This window comes from Daldinia loculata, assembly GCF_022478755.1.
Source record: "Daldinia loculata strain CBS 113971 unplaced genomic scaffold F4817scaffold_70, whole genome shotgun sequence".
Lineage (NCBI taxonomy): Eukaryota > Fungi > Ascomycota > Sordariomycetes > Xylariales > Hypoxylaceae > Daldinia > Daldinia loculata.
Window position 1 is genome coordinate 155,480 of NW_026054924.1, and position 14,664 is coordinate 170,143.

Here is a 14,664-nt window from a genome sequence, read left to right on the forward strand (position 1 = left end):
TTTAAAATTATTATTATTATTACTTTTATATTTATTAATAAATTAATTAAAATTAATTAAATTTATTTAAAAACTACTTTATATTTATTTTACTTTTATAATAAACTTTATTATATTTAATTATTATATTTTATACCGTTTAAACTTTAATATATAATTTATAATAAAAAAACTTTATAATATTTTAAATTATAATATATATTTAAAAATTTTTATAAATAAAAAAAATAATTATAAACATGTTATTACGTAAGGATAATTACGTGGTAATATGTAATTATTCTTTATATAAAAAACAATTTTTTTTAAATAACATTTATATATATAATTTATAATTAATATAATATTAATTAAAATAATAATTATTATAATAACTTTATTTTATATTATATTTTGTTTTTTTTTTATTTTATATTATTATTTTTTTTTATTACTTAATTTATACGAATATTTAATTATACTTATATTAATTAATAATTAATTGAAAAATAAAACTATAGATTAATAAAGTTAAAAAAAAACGTAAAACGTTTTTTTAACAAAAAAAAATAATAGTTTAACTATTATATTATTTTAAAATTTTAAAGCTTTTAAATAAATTAAAAAATTTACATTTTATTACGTAAATTTTATAATATTTTTGTTATATTTACAATTATTTAATATAGCTTTAATATAAAATAAATATATTAATAATAATATTTTAAATATTAATTTAAACATTAACTTTAACTTTAACGACTTTAAATTAAACAAAATAACGGTAAAGTAAATTAATATATATTATATAAAAAACTTTACGTATTATTTCGAGTATTACAATAATAAATGTAACAAAAATATATAAAATAATTTTAAAATTTTTTTTACGGAATAACAAATAAAATATTTTTAAAAAATAAACCGTTTGTTTTAATTATTAATAACAGATTATTTTTTATATTATAAAATATACTTTAATAAAAAAAAACCTTTTTAAAAAAACTGAAAATAATTATTAATGTTAAAAAATTTAAAAAATTTTTACTTAATAAAAACATACTTTTATTAAAACGTTACCCCGATAGTTTTGTTTTAATGATTAATTTATATTACGTTAATAATTTTAATAAAATTACCGCGGTAATAATATAATTTAAATAATAAGTATTTACTTGTTTAAAAATAATATTTAAACCATTTTAAATGTAAACAATATAATTAAATGAAACATAATTAATCCCGATAACACCGGAATTTATTTTATAATTAATAATATTAAAGTTAAGTTTATAAATAACGCCGGAGTTAATTTTACGAAAAGTAAAGTTAATCCCGACAATATTAAAACCAATTTTATAAATATAATTAATTTTATAAATAATTTTATTAAAGTTTAATAAGTTTAATATAAAACCGATAAAATTACGAAATATTATTAATTATATTAAAATATATGGTAATAATAAATATAAATACAAGGATAAAAAGTATAATTTAACAAATGGCATATTAAATAAAAAAATTAAAATTATTAAAGATTTTTATTATAAAATTAAAATCGGTTAATTATATTAAATCCATTATAATATATAATTATCTTTAATTAATTTAAATTAACAATTTTTATAATTTAATTAAAAACAATTTTGTTTTTAATTAAACAATTTATAATATAAAAATAACTTCGTTTTTAATTAAACGAGACTTTTATTTTAACTTTTTTAATTAACTTTAACCAACTTTAATTAACCGGACGAAAAACCATATTAAATAAAAAAATTTAATAAAATTTAATTAAATAAAAGGTTTAATATAAAATTAAATTAAACAAAAAAATTTAACAAAATTTAATTAAATAAAAAATTTAACAAAAAATCCGATTATATATTTATTAACAATTACGTTATAATATAAAAAAAACGGATTAAAAATAAAAAAAAAAGAAATTATTAATGTTATATTAATTAAATTATATGTAATTATGTTATATAAAAAAAAAAAGAAAAAAAAAATTTACTAGTGTAAATATATTATTACGTAAAAATAATTACGTGGTAATATGTAATTATTTTTTATATAAAAAGCAATTTTTTTTAAATAATACCCATATATATAATTCGTAATTAATATAACATTAATTAAAATAATAATTATTATAATAACTTTATTTCGTATTATATTTCGTTTTTATTTTATTTTATATTATCATTTTTATTTATTATTTAATTTATACGGACATTTAATTATATTTACAATAACAGTTTAATTAATATAAAAATAACTTATTATATAATTTATTTAAATATAATTTTAAATAATAAATAAATATTATATTATTTAATAAATATTAATTAAAAATAAATAAAATTTTTTAATATATTATATATTTAATTAATATAATAATAATAATTATTAAATTTAAATTTAAATTATATAAAAAAGTTAAATATAACCTTAAATAATATTAATAATATAAAATTATAAACATTAAATATTAATTATTAATAAATAATTATATATAAATATTATATAAATTATTTATAAAATATAAATTATTATTTAATAAATAATTATATAAAATTAAAAAAAGTTTAAATAACGAAATTATTTAATATAAAATTAAATAAATAATTAAAAAATTAAATTATATTAATATTTTTATATTAATAATTAAACTTATAAATTATAAAGCCATATTTATTATAATAATAACTTTAAATTTAAATTTAAAATAAATAAATGTTATTATTACTTTTTTATATAAAAATATAAATAAAAATATTTACGTTAAATAATTTTTTAAATTTAAAAACGGTACAAATAAATATTATAAATTTAATAAAATCTTATATAATTTAAAATAAATTTTATAAATATAATATTAAATATTAATAATATATTTATAAATATTAAAATTTAAAATATTTAATTTAAACGTAAAAATATTTATTAAAAATTATATTTATATAATAATTTATATAAATAATTTACTTATTATTAAATTTTTTAAAAATAAAATTTATAAAATTAAAATTAAATTAATTAAAAAATTTAAAATAATTAATTTAAACCTTTATTTATATTATTTAAAAATAACTATTAAAAAAATTATTTTAATAAAATAATTAAATTTAATTAAAAAATATATTTAAAAAAAATCATTAAAAATTTAAGCTAATAAAAATTTAATTTTATTAATATATTTATAAATATTTTAAAAAATTTTAAACCTTTAAATAATTATATAATAATTATTATTAATATTAAATAATATATATAAATTATAAAATATTTTATATATATAATAATAAATATATATTTTAATATTATATATATTATATTATATTTAAATTATTATATAAAAAATCTTATTATAATATATATATTTATAATTAAAAAAATTTTAAAATATTTAAAAAAAAATTTAAATTATAAATTTATATATTAAAATAATTTAAAAAACTTTATAAAATAAATAAATATTAATTATATAAAATATACGCAATTTAAAAAATTAATTTTAAGATATATTTTTAATATAAATAACAGTATTATTAATTAATTATCAAAAAAATAATTAATAATTATTATTTTTATTTATAAATTTAAATTTAAAAATATAATAAATATTATAAAAAAAATAATTTAATTATATTAATTATTAATTAAATTAATTATTAAAAAAAATAAAATTATTATTATAATTATATATAATAATAATTAAAAAATATTAACATTTATTAAAAATTTATAATTTTATATATAAATTAAATATATTAAAATTAATATTTATTTTATTTATAAAAAATAAATTAATAATAAAATAAATTTTATATATATTTTTATAATTTAATAAATTATTAATAACTTTATTAAATTTTTATTGAAAAATATATTTATTAAATTTAAAAAAATAATAAACTTTTATTTATAAAATAAATAAAAAATAATAAAAAATAAACGTTTTATAACTAATAAAATAATTTATATTAATATAAAATATATAATTATAAAATATATAAATATAAAATATAATTAAAAATATTAATTATAATTAAATTTAAATTAAAATATACCTTTAAAATATATTACCAAAAATTTTAAAATTAATATATTTTAAAAATTATATATAATAATAATAAAATTTATTTAAAAATTATATATTTAAACCTTTTATTATTTTAATTATAAAATAAAATTATTTTATAAAAAAATTTTTTAATAATTAAAATAAATTTATTAAAATAACGATTAAAATTATATATTTTTAAAATATTAATATGTAAAAATCATTATTATAATTTTAAAAAATTTAAATTTATTTTATTAAAAAAAAATTACTTTTAAAAAACGCAAAAAATTTTATATTATTAATTTAATTAATAATAAATAAATAATAAATTTATAATAAATTTATTTTAAAACGTTTAATATCGAAATTTTAAAATATTTATAATAATTATTAAATAACGTATATTAAAATTATATTTTTTATATATATTAATAAATTATATTTTTTTATAATAATTTAAACCAAATAAATTAAATAAATTATATATTTAATTTTTTATTATAAAATTTATTTTATAATTTTATAAAATTAATACTTAAAATTGGGAAAAAAATTTAAATAAAATTATTTAATATATTTAATAAATAATTAATAAATAATAAATAAAAAAATAAATATTAATATATATTTATAATAATTATTATTAATAACGTTATAAAATTAAAAAAACGGATATTAATATAAAATTATAATTTTATAAAAATAATATTAATTAAAATTTATTAAAAATAAATATTATAAAAAAATAATATTTATTTATAAAATATTTATAAAAATAAAAATATATAAATAAAGTTAAAATATAATATAATACTAACGTATTAAATAATAAAAAAAATTGTTATTTTTTATTATTATTAAAAAAAATTAAAAAATAAATATAATTTAAAAATTTACTTTATAAAAGTTTTAATAATTTACGTTTTTATTAATATATAAAATTAAAATTTTAAAAAAAATATAAAGTTATATAAATTTAATTATTATAAAAGAATTTTAAAAATAAACCACAAATATAGTTTAAATAAAAATGTTAAAATATATAAAGTTAATAAATTAAATAATTAATAATACGTTTTATATTTATAATTTATATATAATAAATATGTTTATTTAATTTTTTTAATAAATAATATAATAATATAATATATATATATTTTATAACTTACGTTTAATTTTAACAAAAGCAAAATCCTTAACAAATGAATTATACTTATAATTTTATACAGTTTTAATTACATTATATTAGCATAATGTATATGCATGGTTATATTACATCCGAATCTATCTTTTAGTTGGACCGCCCCCCTTAACTTCCCTTAACCCTTTAACTAGATAGAGATCTGGATGGTTTCGCCGTTGACGCCATACTTATCACTTCGCAAATCCCAGTATCAATTCATACTACGACAACAGTCAGGTGAGTTTAAATAAGATACTAGATCCATACAGTTCCCCAGGTAGATTCAAGCATTGTCAATAGTAACTTCAGCCAATGCAACATGATGAGGCTCAACCGCATCACCACACCAATCTATTAATAGAGAGATAATGTGCCTCATCACGTCGGATTTTGAATGATTTAGTTTACACTAGTAGGTACGAGCGTGGCGTTACTTAAATAGCTCAATAAAAAGCACGTAGCCGATCAAATATAATATGGCGTAGAATACGATCTTAGCAGCGAAAGGCGTTTCGTCCACGGTACTCATGCTGCGAATGAGGCTATGACGGTAGGATATCTCAGTAAGAATTTATCAAAATTGTCAGGAGGCGATAGTTGCGAGATGGTGCGGTTATACCTAGGTCACTCGTCAAAGTATAGATGTACTAACCAATAGAAATGGTCAAGTAGACTGCCATATGCGTAATTTTCATGAGAGATGTCGGTTTGCGCCGTTGAAATATATACCGAAAGACATTTCAGCAATAGTTTATGATACCCGATCAATATGTTCGGGGCTTTCAAGGTCTGTCGTACTTAGAGGCAAGGCGAGAGATCGCCCGGCAACTCCTCAACTACAATACAGCGGTAGTAGTACCGGATCTCAGATATCGGATTATCAGGTACGTAGTGTTATTTGACGGAGACTCTAAATAAAATGTAGCTTGGCGAAGTAGGTGGCGTACTTGGGTCTGTCCAACTTTGGACCTGCATAGCCGCCGGCTTTTGATTAGTACCTTACAGCTGGGATGGCCATGAGGCTTTCACTCGGTCCAAAGAGCGCTGATGGCTGTTTAGGTACGTGCTGCTGAGCCACTAGCTTATATGCTCGAAAACATAGGTGACTTGTTGTTTCGCTCCTAAGTTCGAGCAAGACTGCGCCTAACTAGAAGGGAGTGAAGTAGAAAGAAGGTATGCCGCCCCTTAAATCGCATCTAGCTGACCTTCAAGGTTAACAGCAAATCTAACTTACATCATTCCCTCAAGACTCCGGTTAGCAAATGCTAGGTTTGCCGGGGCTTTTTGCACGCTTGGGTAACACAAAGCCCCTTTGTGACTGAGTAAAAACTTATTCATCCAAGACATGCATGCAATAGTTGCAGCCTGTGGCGGCGAACATCTCGTAATGTAGTATTGATGATTGCTACCTTAGGTACGAAAGCATTGACCACGAGCCTACAGCCTTAAACGCCCTAGGGAGCTGAGCCAGAGCCATAATGGCTAGGTAAACTATGACTCGACCGTGGCTCTTTGGATAGTGAACGGGATGGGTAGGTTAGGTAGTATTAGAGATATCTCAAGACGGCCACATGAGCGACGCACCTATGTTTTAAATGCTGGTGACATAAAATTACTTGCATTTTGCAAGCCCTTGGTGAATGCTACACGGAGCTGAAGAGCTGTCTCGGAGAATAGGCCGAAGGATCCCGTCCGACTATCATGTATTTTGATTGGCCTCTGAAACAGGCCGAAGGATTCTTCCGCACAGAACCGTAGGTGACCCAAACAGCGAGATCCTCGAAATCTGCGGTCGGATTGCAGTATGTCCAATGAGGCGAGCAGGCCTTACAGGGGAAACCGGTGCCGAGAAAGCCTAGGCTGCCCAGGAACCTGGGGTTCATGGGCTTCGGTTCCCTAGTTTGGAGGTTGAGGGCTTAATAACAGGGGGTATTGCGGCATCGAATTCTCAATTAGGGACTCAACTCCAATTCAGGAGCAAAAATAGTGAGCCTACATAGGTAGGTACATATGATGTAACACAGGAGGCAGGGCGGATCCTTCATAACTTTTCTTTTTCCTGTATATTTCCGTTTGTGCTCTCCGTCTGTGTTCTCCTCAAATGTCAACTAAATGTTAACCTACTTCCGCCGGTGCGGTGAACCCAGAGTCACCTGTATCATCATAAGCTAGAGGGCATGATGTCGCCCAACAATATCCAATACGAGCCCGCTGGTCTGGAAGTTGCTCCAGTATCCGACTTACCATGTGTCGTCGAGGGGCCGACTATCATAGAGAAGCCATACGACGGCACGCAGTATGCGTATCATCAGCAAATGCCGGGTTTTCAGGGCATGGCTCAGCAAAATGCTTACTCGAACGGGGCATATCCTCCCCAAGGGTATCCTATATCTAGCCAGGGTCCGCCATACTGGGGAGGTTCTCAAGACGGCACATACCTCACTGAAAATACTCCTCCTATACCGCCAAGTAATAGAAGAATATGGGGGTTAAGGCCGAAAACTTTCTGGTTCATCGTTGGTCCGCTCATTGCCATCATCGTCATTGGCTTGGCAGTTGGTTTAGGTGTGGGATTGGCTACTTCGCACAAATCGAGTTCGAATTCTGAGTAAGCGATGCCAAATAATTCCTCCACGATTCTATGATAGTTTTCCTAATACATTAGCAGCGCAACTCCCACATCGTCGCATCCCTCAAGCACAACTGGGTCAATAGCAATCACGTGTCCGCAGTCAAACGGGACGATATACGAAGGGGCCGGCAACGACCCGTTCCTAGTTCTCTGCAACGTAGACTATAACGGCAACTGGGAAGGCAGCGGAACCACAGACATTGGCAACGAAGAGACAAGTTCTGTCGAGGACTGTATCGATATGTGTGCAGGGAACTCGACCTGCGCCGGGGCGGGCTGGGGTAGCTACAATGGTCATTATGTCTGTTGGATGAAGGGAAAGTTGGGCTCACCACAGGACTCTCCGGATTGGTTCTTCGTGATTAGACAATAGGTCGGCTGGGTTAGGGAATTAACTATTAGGGGACAGATCTAGTAATGGGGGTCTAGAAGGACTTATGGGGTGGGTGGTAGCGCTGGTTTTACTTCGTATTAAGATGTGATATATATTCGTTTTCTATGTATTTATTGTGTATACCCTCGAAGATACCCTCGACAGGGGTTTAATGCTAAGTAAAACCCCTGCCATATCGAATCTAGGATTTGATAGCCCTCAGTTATCTACGCATTGAGCTTTGAGACTCCTAATGACGTTTCGAATGGCGTTTGATCCTTCTGCTTACACCTGCGGTCATTCTCAACGTACCTTATATATCTCATTGGACAATTCAAAATACAAAGGCAACATTACATTTGATACAACATGAGCATATGGAGCTGACACCTTTATGCCCGCTATATACAACCAACCCATTTCATAGCACACTCGCCGACTCTACACTAAACAAACAAGTAATTATAACCCTAAATATCCGTCCCCGAGTCATTTAGCAAAAGTTCTGAACATGTCCACGATGACCGAAAAGGGGTTCGTATATGCTAGCGAACCCGCGTTGTTCGCTACATGGCTGGAGTTATCACCACTGGAAATGAAGTTAGCAAACGGAGATGAAAGGGCGTGAAAGGGGGAGAGAAAGAGAAAAAAGAACATCAAGAAAAAGCACTAACCCGCAGCTCCAGCTCGCAGCCTCATCTACATTCCCCGTGCCATCCCACTTCGCCGTATCCGGATACGCACAAATCGGCCGCTGCCTCAACACCCCCGACGACGGCTCCCGCTGGCTATTCCACGTCGTAGCAACGACCTGATCAACCGCCTTCCCATTCTCCACCCAGTCTATAAGCGCGAGCAAGACGTCGTGCTGCGAGTCCGCGAACCCAGGCACCGAGTACGTGTCGTTTCCCAGAAAAGCAGCCTGGCTAGCGCCGCCGAGAGCCCACGGCGCGTCGACCGCTGTTAGTCCGCAGTGCTGCATGCCCGGTATCTCGAGGCGGCGGAAGAATTCGCGCGCGGCGTTTACGTCGCCGCCGCTAGTCGTGTTTACCGCGCGTTCGTAGTACAAGCTTCCGCCTGTGGTGGGGACCAGGCCGTCCGCGGCTCCGTGGTATAGCAGCATCTTGCCGCCGCGGTCGCGGAACGTTGTTAGGTTGTAGTTGTCGGCCGTGGCATTGCCTGGATCAAAAAATTCGGCTAGCTCGAGTATCGAGTCGTTGTACTGCGATGCCTCCCACAGCGGGTTATTTAGGAGGAAGTATCGGATATATCCTATGCCGTACGGGCTTGCGTCCGAGTAGTTGAGTACCGTGTACATCTGGTTCTCGGACCCGGGGAGTAGCCCGGGCATCACACGCTCGCCGGTAGAGTCGAGTGTAAATCCCGTGTACATTGTTTTCAATGTGTCGATCTGCGCGTCGCTCAGACAGTTGTCGGAATTGGCGAAGTTAGATATCGCGGTACTACTGCCATTGCTGCATCGCAGGGCGTCGTAGTTTACGTTACACTGTTCCGGTAAGCTGATGATGCCGTCGGAGACTCCGTCGATGTCATCACACTGGCGTACGACCTCAGCGCCGATAGACGGTAGCGTTTCCCAGTCGATATGCTTAGGGTCGTCGGCGGGCCAGTTATACGTAGCAATTTTGCAGATCCAAGTATTGAGGCGGCTTGTGTACCAAGCCGGAGCACCGACAAGGACTCCGTCAAAGCTATCGGGAGAAATCTGTACTTCCTTGAGCCCTTGCCGACCACCCGTCGAGCATCCGCTATAGTATGAATGGCCGATAGGCTTTGCGTAATAGGTTGTGACGAGGTTTTTGCCTAATAGGACGGTACCATGTAGGGCACGCCAGCCCCAGTCCTCTTTCATCTCAGGGTTGTTAAGGGCCCAGTAGATGTCTCCAGACGTTGAGTTATGACCCGTGTCCGTTGACACAACAGCAAAGCCGTACCTGACACCAGCGCCCATATCCAGCCAGTTGATCCCGCCTCCGAATCCTCCATTGCCGACAGCGAGGAAACGGCCGTTCCACTCTGCCGGGAGGAATATTCCGAACCTATATGAAGAAATCGGTGATGAAGCGACGGATATGATAACAGCACATAGTTCCGGTAAGTTCGTCGGCGGGATCGGGTACATAAGATCCGTCAAAGGCTCGCCGAATGTGCCTCCGGCGCTGACGTACTCGACCTTCTCTACTTTGGCCGCGGCCGGAAGCACACTAGCGAAGGTCGCGACATCGCAACTCACTCCGCCGACCTGCCTACGGCTGTTGCCGTTATTTTCGCTGTCATCACTCCTCGCTAACGTAGAAGAAGCGAGAGTAGTAGCTAAGGAGGTCACCGCAAGGGTTCTAACGGAGAATTGGAGAAGGCCTGACCACATCATGGCGAGCATATCATGTCTCCACACTGATTTGCAATAGAAACTGCTCTTTTGGGGAGTGAGTGCTTAGGTGTGATACATCAGGCTGAAGGTGAGATAATATATATACCACCGGGAACACACACCTACCAACATGCATCGTCTATGTAATACTCGTCTTCATAAACCTACCGGTCACGCATGACGAAGCTCATGGGCCACGTTGGCATGAAAGAAGCTTATGGAAGGGAGGTTGGGGTACAAGTCACATATATAAGACCTTGGCTCAGCGTGGCATCCCTGTGTGACCATGCCGCTCGTGCCCAAGTCTCGACCTAACGAGATGTTATCTGGGGACAGCGAGTTCCACGAGTCAGATAATAACTTGACCTGACTTGGGCCTGGCCTGACTTAGCCTGGGTAGATCCTTTTTTAGGGATATCTATCCGAGTCGAGCATTAAATTCTTTTATTTGGTACCTATTTTATACGAATATTTTTAGGGCAATATTATTGGTTATTGGTAAGGGTTTTGGGTGAAATATATTAGGTGGCTGATGTAGCTAAGTGTAGCTTTATAAGGGTATACAGGCCAAGTCGACGATACGGCTAGGTAAGCCCTCAAATCTAATATATCTGACTTGACTCGTATCGAGCCAGGTATATACGATTATCTGACCTGACCTGACTCTGACCTGACTCGTGGAACTCGCTGTCTGGGGTAGACTTGGAGATCTATATCCACCAGAACGATATACGCTCCGGGGAATATAGCAGTGGAACGTTCTAGTTTACCTAGCTCAGTCTAGCCAGGCTGTTTCTCCAAGTCGCTTATGACCTCGTGCCCTTGCACCTTTGTATCCATTGTCAAGTGCGGGGTTTCTTACCCGCGGGAACAATGAAGATCGCATACATCGCATTCCAACCCCGGTTAGAATTTCAGGATTTGCCAAGGTATTTGCTTAACTCCGAGGTACTAACTGGGCGTTTCCGAATGCAGGTCCCAGCCAGACCTGGCGTCTGTCATCCCAAGTGTCTAGCATAACTTGGCAGGAGACCCTTCGCGGGATTCTCCCAGGAATTCTAGCGATTGGCTAGGCTAGAAAAGCTTGTCAAAAAGCAATGGAGAGCTTGCGTAGCTGGATGCCGTAAATATTGTCACTAGTTTGGAAAGTGGCTTGGCATGATAGACGACTCATGATCTAGATATTCAGAGGAATTTAATTCAGATATATATTCTCTTAGTGCAATGTTTCTATGAGATAAATATGCTCTCCTTTACTAATCTGAGAGCTACCATTAACGTTCAAAATAACAAAAATAGCCAACAGTATTCCATAAGCGCACGTCACAACTTATATAGTCTAGGAGTTACGCCTTCAGCGGCTCCATCTAGTAGAATGCGATTCTTTCGCCCGTAGTAATATCTCAATCCGAGAGCACCAAAAGCTACGAAGAAAAGCATGGCACAGTTCACACCGTGACCGGTTGGGTAGCCTTTCGACGCTTCTTCGGCCTTGTATATCCATACTCCTGGAATCTGCCCGAGACCTGCGCCAATGCTGACGTTGAGCGCCACGGCTAATCCAATGGACGCCGTACTCCACATGTTCGAGGTCAGCCAGCCAAGCATGGGCGGAATGCATCCGAACGCTCCAGCTGTCCCGACGATCAAGCAGCCATACCGATGAGTGTAAGCATCAGGCGGGAGCACAGCAGAAGCTAAGAAGCCCGCTGCGCCAATTAGTGAAGCAATAGCACAGTGATAACCTCGAGCGTTGAAATGATCCGCCGACCATGACATGAGAATTTGGAATACTTCTTAATTAGCATCGAGCATTTTTACATGTCTCATATAGGAGACTTACCATAAGCAGCGGCCCATGGGGGCACTGTCATCAATTGAGCCTCTAGATCGTGGAAGCCTAGACCAGCGACGATCGAAGGTGAGAATAACGAGAGAGAACTAAAAGGCAACGAGACCGCGAAGTAAATAGCGTAGTGCCCGCATAGCCGCCAGTCTGTAAGCGTGTCCTTGACATCGTTCCAGGTCATAGAAGAAGCTGAGCCTTTAGCGCCTTCAAGATACAGTCGCTGCGCAGCCAAATCCTTCTCGGTCTCCGAGAGCCAAGAAGCTCTCTCGGGGTAGTCTGGTAAGAAAAACCATACGAGAATTCCTGATAGACATGAAGGGATACCTTCGAGCATAAAAAGCCATCTCCAAGCAGACAGGCCGCGCGTCTGGTTCATATGGCCGACTCCATAAGCGATTGCTCCGCCGAATGCACCGGCAAGAGTGGCGCTTGCGAGGATGAAAGCTACTCGGATACTACGCTCGTCGCTTTTATACTATCAGGATTCTACAGTTAGTATATATATCTGAAAATGTATCATATCTGTCTAGGAAGAAAAGCTGTTCGTGATTTTCATCTAGTCCCAGGGGTTCTGATTTGAACTCACCCAAAATGTTAGATAATACACCAGCCCGGGGAAAAGACCAGCTTCGAATGAACCTAGTAGGAAGCGGACGCCGGTCATCTGAGCATAGTTATGGACACCGCCCATGCCAATGGTAATAACACCCCAAGAACACATAAGGAAGGCAAGCCATCTAGACGGGCGAAGCTTCTTGAGTAGAATATTTGACGGGACTTCGAATAAGAAGTAGCCGATCAGGAAGATCATGAGCGCGATGTTGAACTGGTAATTCGAGGTACCAGTCTCGGACTGCATATCATTATGGGTCGCTGAATTGAGGACTTTGGCGTTACCGATGTTGGAACGGTCCAAATAGCAAAGGAAGTAGATGCCCGCTGCCAGGGGCACGATGCGCTTGTCTTGCCTCCATAGCAAGTTTCGCTCAGGGGTAGAAGAAGCGAGGACGGTATTAGCTACCTCCTAGTAGCCGTGAGAAACTGTGTAGTATCATTGGGGTTTATCTGGTTGTTACTTACATCCTTCAAGTGTCCCTCTTCGATCTCCTTGGCCTCGGGGCCGTTGTTCTTCTCCAAGTCGCTATGAGTGTTTTCAGTCGCCATTACGAATAGCTAAGCTCCGTAGGACGAAATAACTAGTTGGAGAGAAGTTCCAAGTGGGGGGTAGAGTATAAAAGAAGGATTGGAGAGGCCCTCGATACGTGCCGGGGGTAGATATGGGGTATGGGGATGAGGACACCCTTGTAAGCACTAGGTAGTCTAGGTCTGGAGAACAAAGGAAGGCGGTAAGCTCGATACAGTCCATACAGGCCAAACAGATCACACAGATCAAACAGGCCGGGGAAGTATTGCCTAACGCGGGGAAAGTCTCACCATCGTGACCAGAAAAGTCAAAGACACCCCACCATATTAGGACATTTTCTACGTAGCAGACGGCTCCCCACCGCTGCTGAAGCTCCCTATAGGACCGAGAATCTAGACCCGTGTAACATAGGCGCTTTGTGTTGGGCATCCCGAATGTTGGTCGAATTGTGTTCGAGATCATATCACACAGCAATACCACCACAAAAGGTAAGAAGCTCGGGCTAGGTAGTCGGGGCATAGAATCTCATTAGTATCTCCGAATAGGGACCACCAATAGCTTCCCCAATGTGGAGAGGATTCGGAGTCGGTGGATTACCGCGCCACGTTCTCGCATAAGTTGCGGGGGGGATACAGAGATATTGCGAAGAATAATCGTGGCCCATATTCGGATTGGAGCGAGCAATCATCTCGCAAGCCAGATAAGCTAGCGAGGACTAATTAAAAGGGGTGTAGACTGCAGTCTAAACTCGGCAGATAATATTTCGGCCGAGATAGAGGTTTGCACCATTATCCGAACAAGTTGAGGCTTACTTGAGCTTGAGCTTGAAGCTACCGGCTATCAACCGTTCCCTTGTGACATCTAGAACAGTAGCGTTGAGCTAACAAGTGAGCCAACAAGTGATCGATGTGATGTCCATCCCTTTTCCCTACCGGGATTGAAGTGCGGCTCCGAAATGAGCGAGGCGACGGCTTCACATTCCTCGCAATGAAGTCTCTTTCTTGTTGTGGTAGGAGGCCAACCAGGTCACCAGCTCA

The 14,664-nt window shown here is 33.8% G+C and overlaps 3 protein-coding genes across 3 annotated transcripts; 1 reads left to right on the plus strand and 2 right to left on the minus strand.

Moving 5' to 3' along the window:
• The first annotated feature begins 6,918 nt into the window (after positions 1 to 6,918).
• Positions 6,919 to 8,501, plus strand: F4817DRAFT_350613 (uncharacterized protein). Its single transcript, XM_049304959.1, has 2 exons — positions 6,919 to 7,845; positions 7,906 to 8,501. Exons 1-2 carry the CDS (start codon positions 7,415 to 7,417, stop codon positions 8,240 to 8,242), a joined length of 768 nt encoding a protein of 255 aa, XP_049155004.1. The 5' UTR covers positions 6,919 to 7,414; the 3' UTR covers positions 8,243 to 8,501.
• A 19-nt stretch (positions 8,502 to 8,520) lies between these two features.
• On the minus strand, positions 8,521 to 11,078 carry F4817DRAFT_350614 (tannase-domain-containing protein; the record flags this gene model as incomplete). The annotated part of the gene is made up of 3 exons (XM_049304960.1): positions 10,757 to 11,078; positions 8,917 to 10,679; positions 8,521 to 8,831 (listed from the first exon to the last, which is right to left on the minus strand). Coding segments are annotated over exons 2-3 (1,823 nt in total), but the record flags the coding sequence as incomplete, so codon positions are not given.
• A 738-nt stretch (positions 11,079 to 11,816) lies between these two features.
• F4817DRAFT_266176 (MFS general substrate transporter) lies at positions 11,817 to 13,888 on the minus strand. The gene is made up of 4 exons (XM_049299361.1): positions 13,564 to 13,888; positions 13,070 to 13,507; positions 12,478 to 12,958; positions 11,817 to 12,427 (listed from the first exon to the last, which is right to left on the minus strand). The coding sequence occupies exons 1-4, from the start codon at positions 13,645 to 13,647 to the stop codon at positions 11,958 to 11,960; spliced, it is 1,473 nt and encodes a 490-aa protein (XP_049155006.1). The 5' UTR covers positions 13,648 to 13,888; the 3' UTR covers positions 11,817 to 11,957.
• Positions 13,889 to 14,664: the final 776 nt, after the last annotated feature.

Bases quoted from the DNA above. Each gene is read 5' to 3' on its own strand.
- F4817DRAFT_350613 (XM_049304959.1), top strand. From the start codon at position 7,415: ATGATGTCGCCCAACAATATCCAATACGAGCCCGCTGGTCTGGAAGTT. The intron at 7,846-7,905 runs GTAAGCGATGCC...ATACATTAGCAG, and splicing joins AAATCGAGTTCGAATTCTGA to CGCAACTCCCACATCGTCGC.
- F4817DRAFT_266176 (XM_049299361.1), bottom strand. From the start codon at position 13,647: ATGGCGACTGAAAACACTCATAGCGACTTGGAGAAGAACAACGGCCCC. The intron at 13,508-13,563 runs GTAAGTAACAAC...CACGGCTACTAG, and splicing joins AAGAGGGACACTTGAAGGAT to GAGGTAGCTAATACCGTCCT. The intron at 12,959-13,069 runs GTGAGTTCAAAT...GAATCCTGATAG, and splicing joins TGTATTATCTAACATTTTGG to TATAAAAGCGACGAGCGTAG.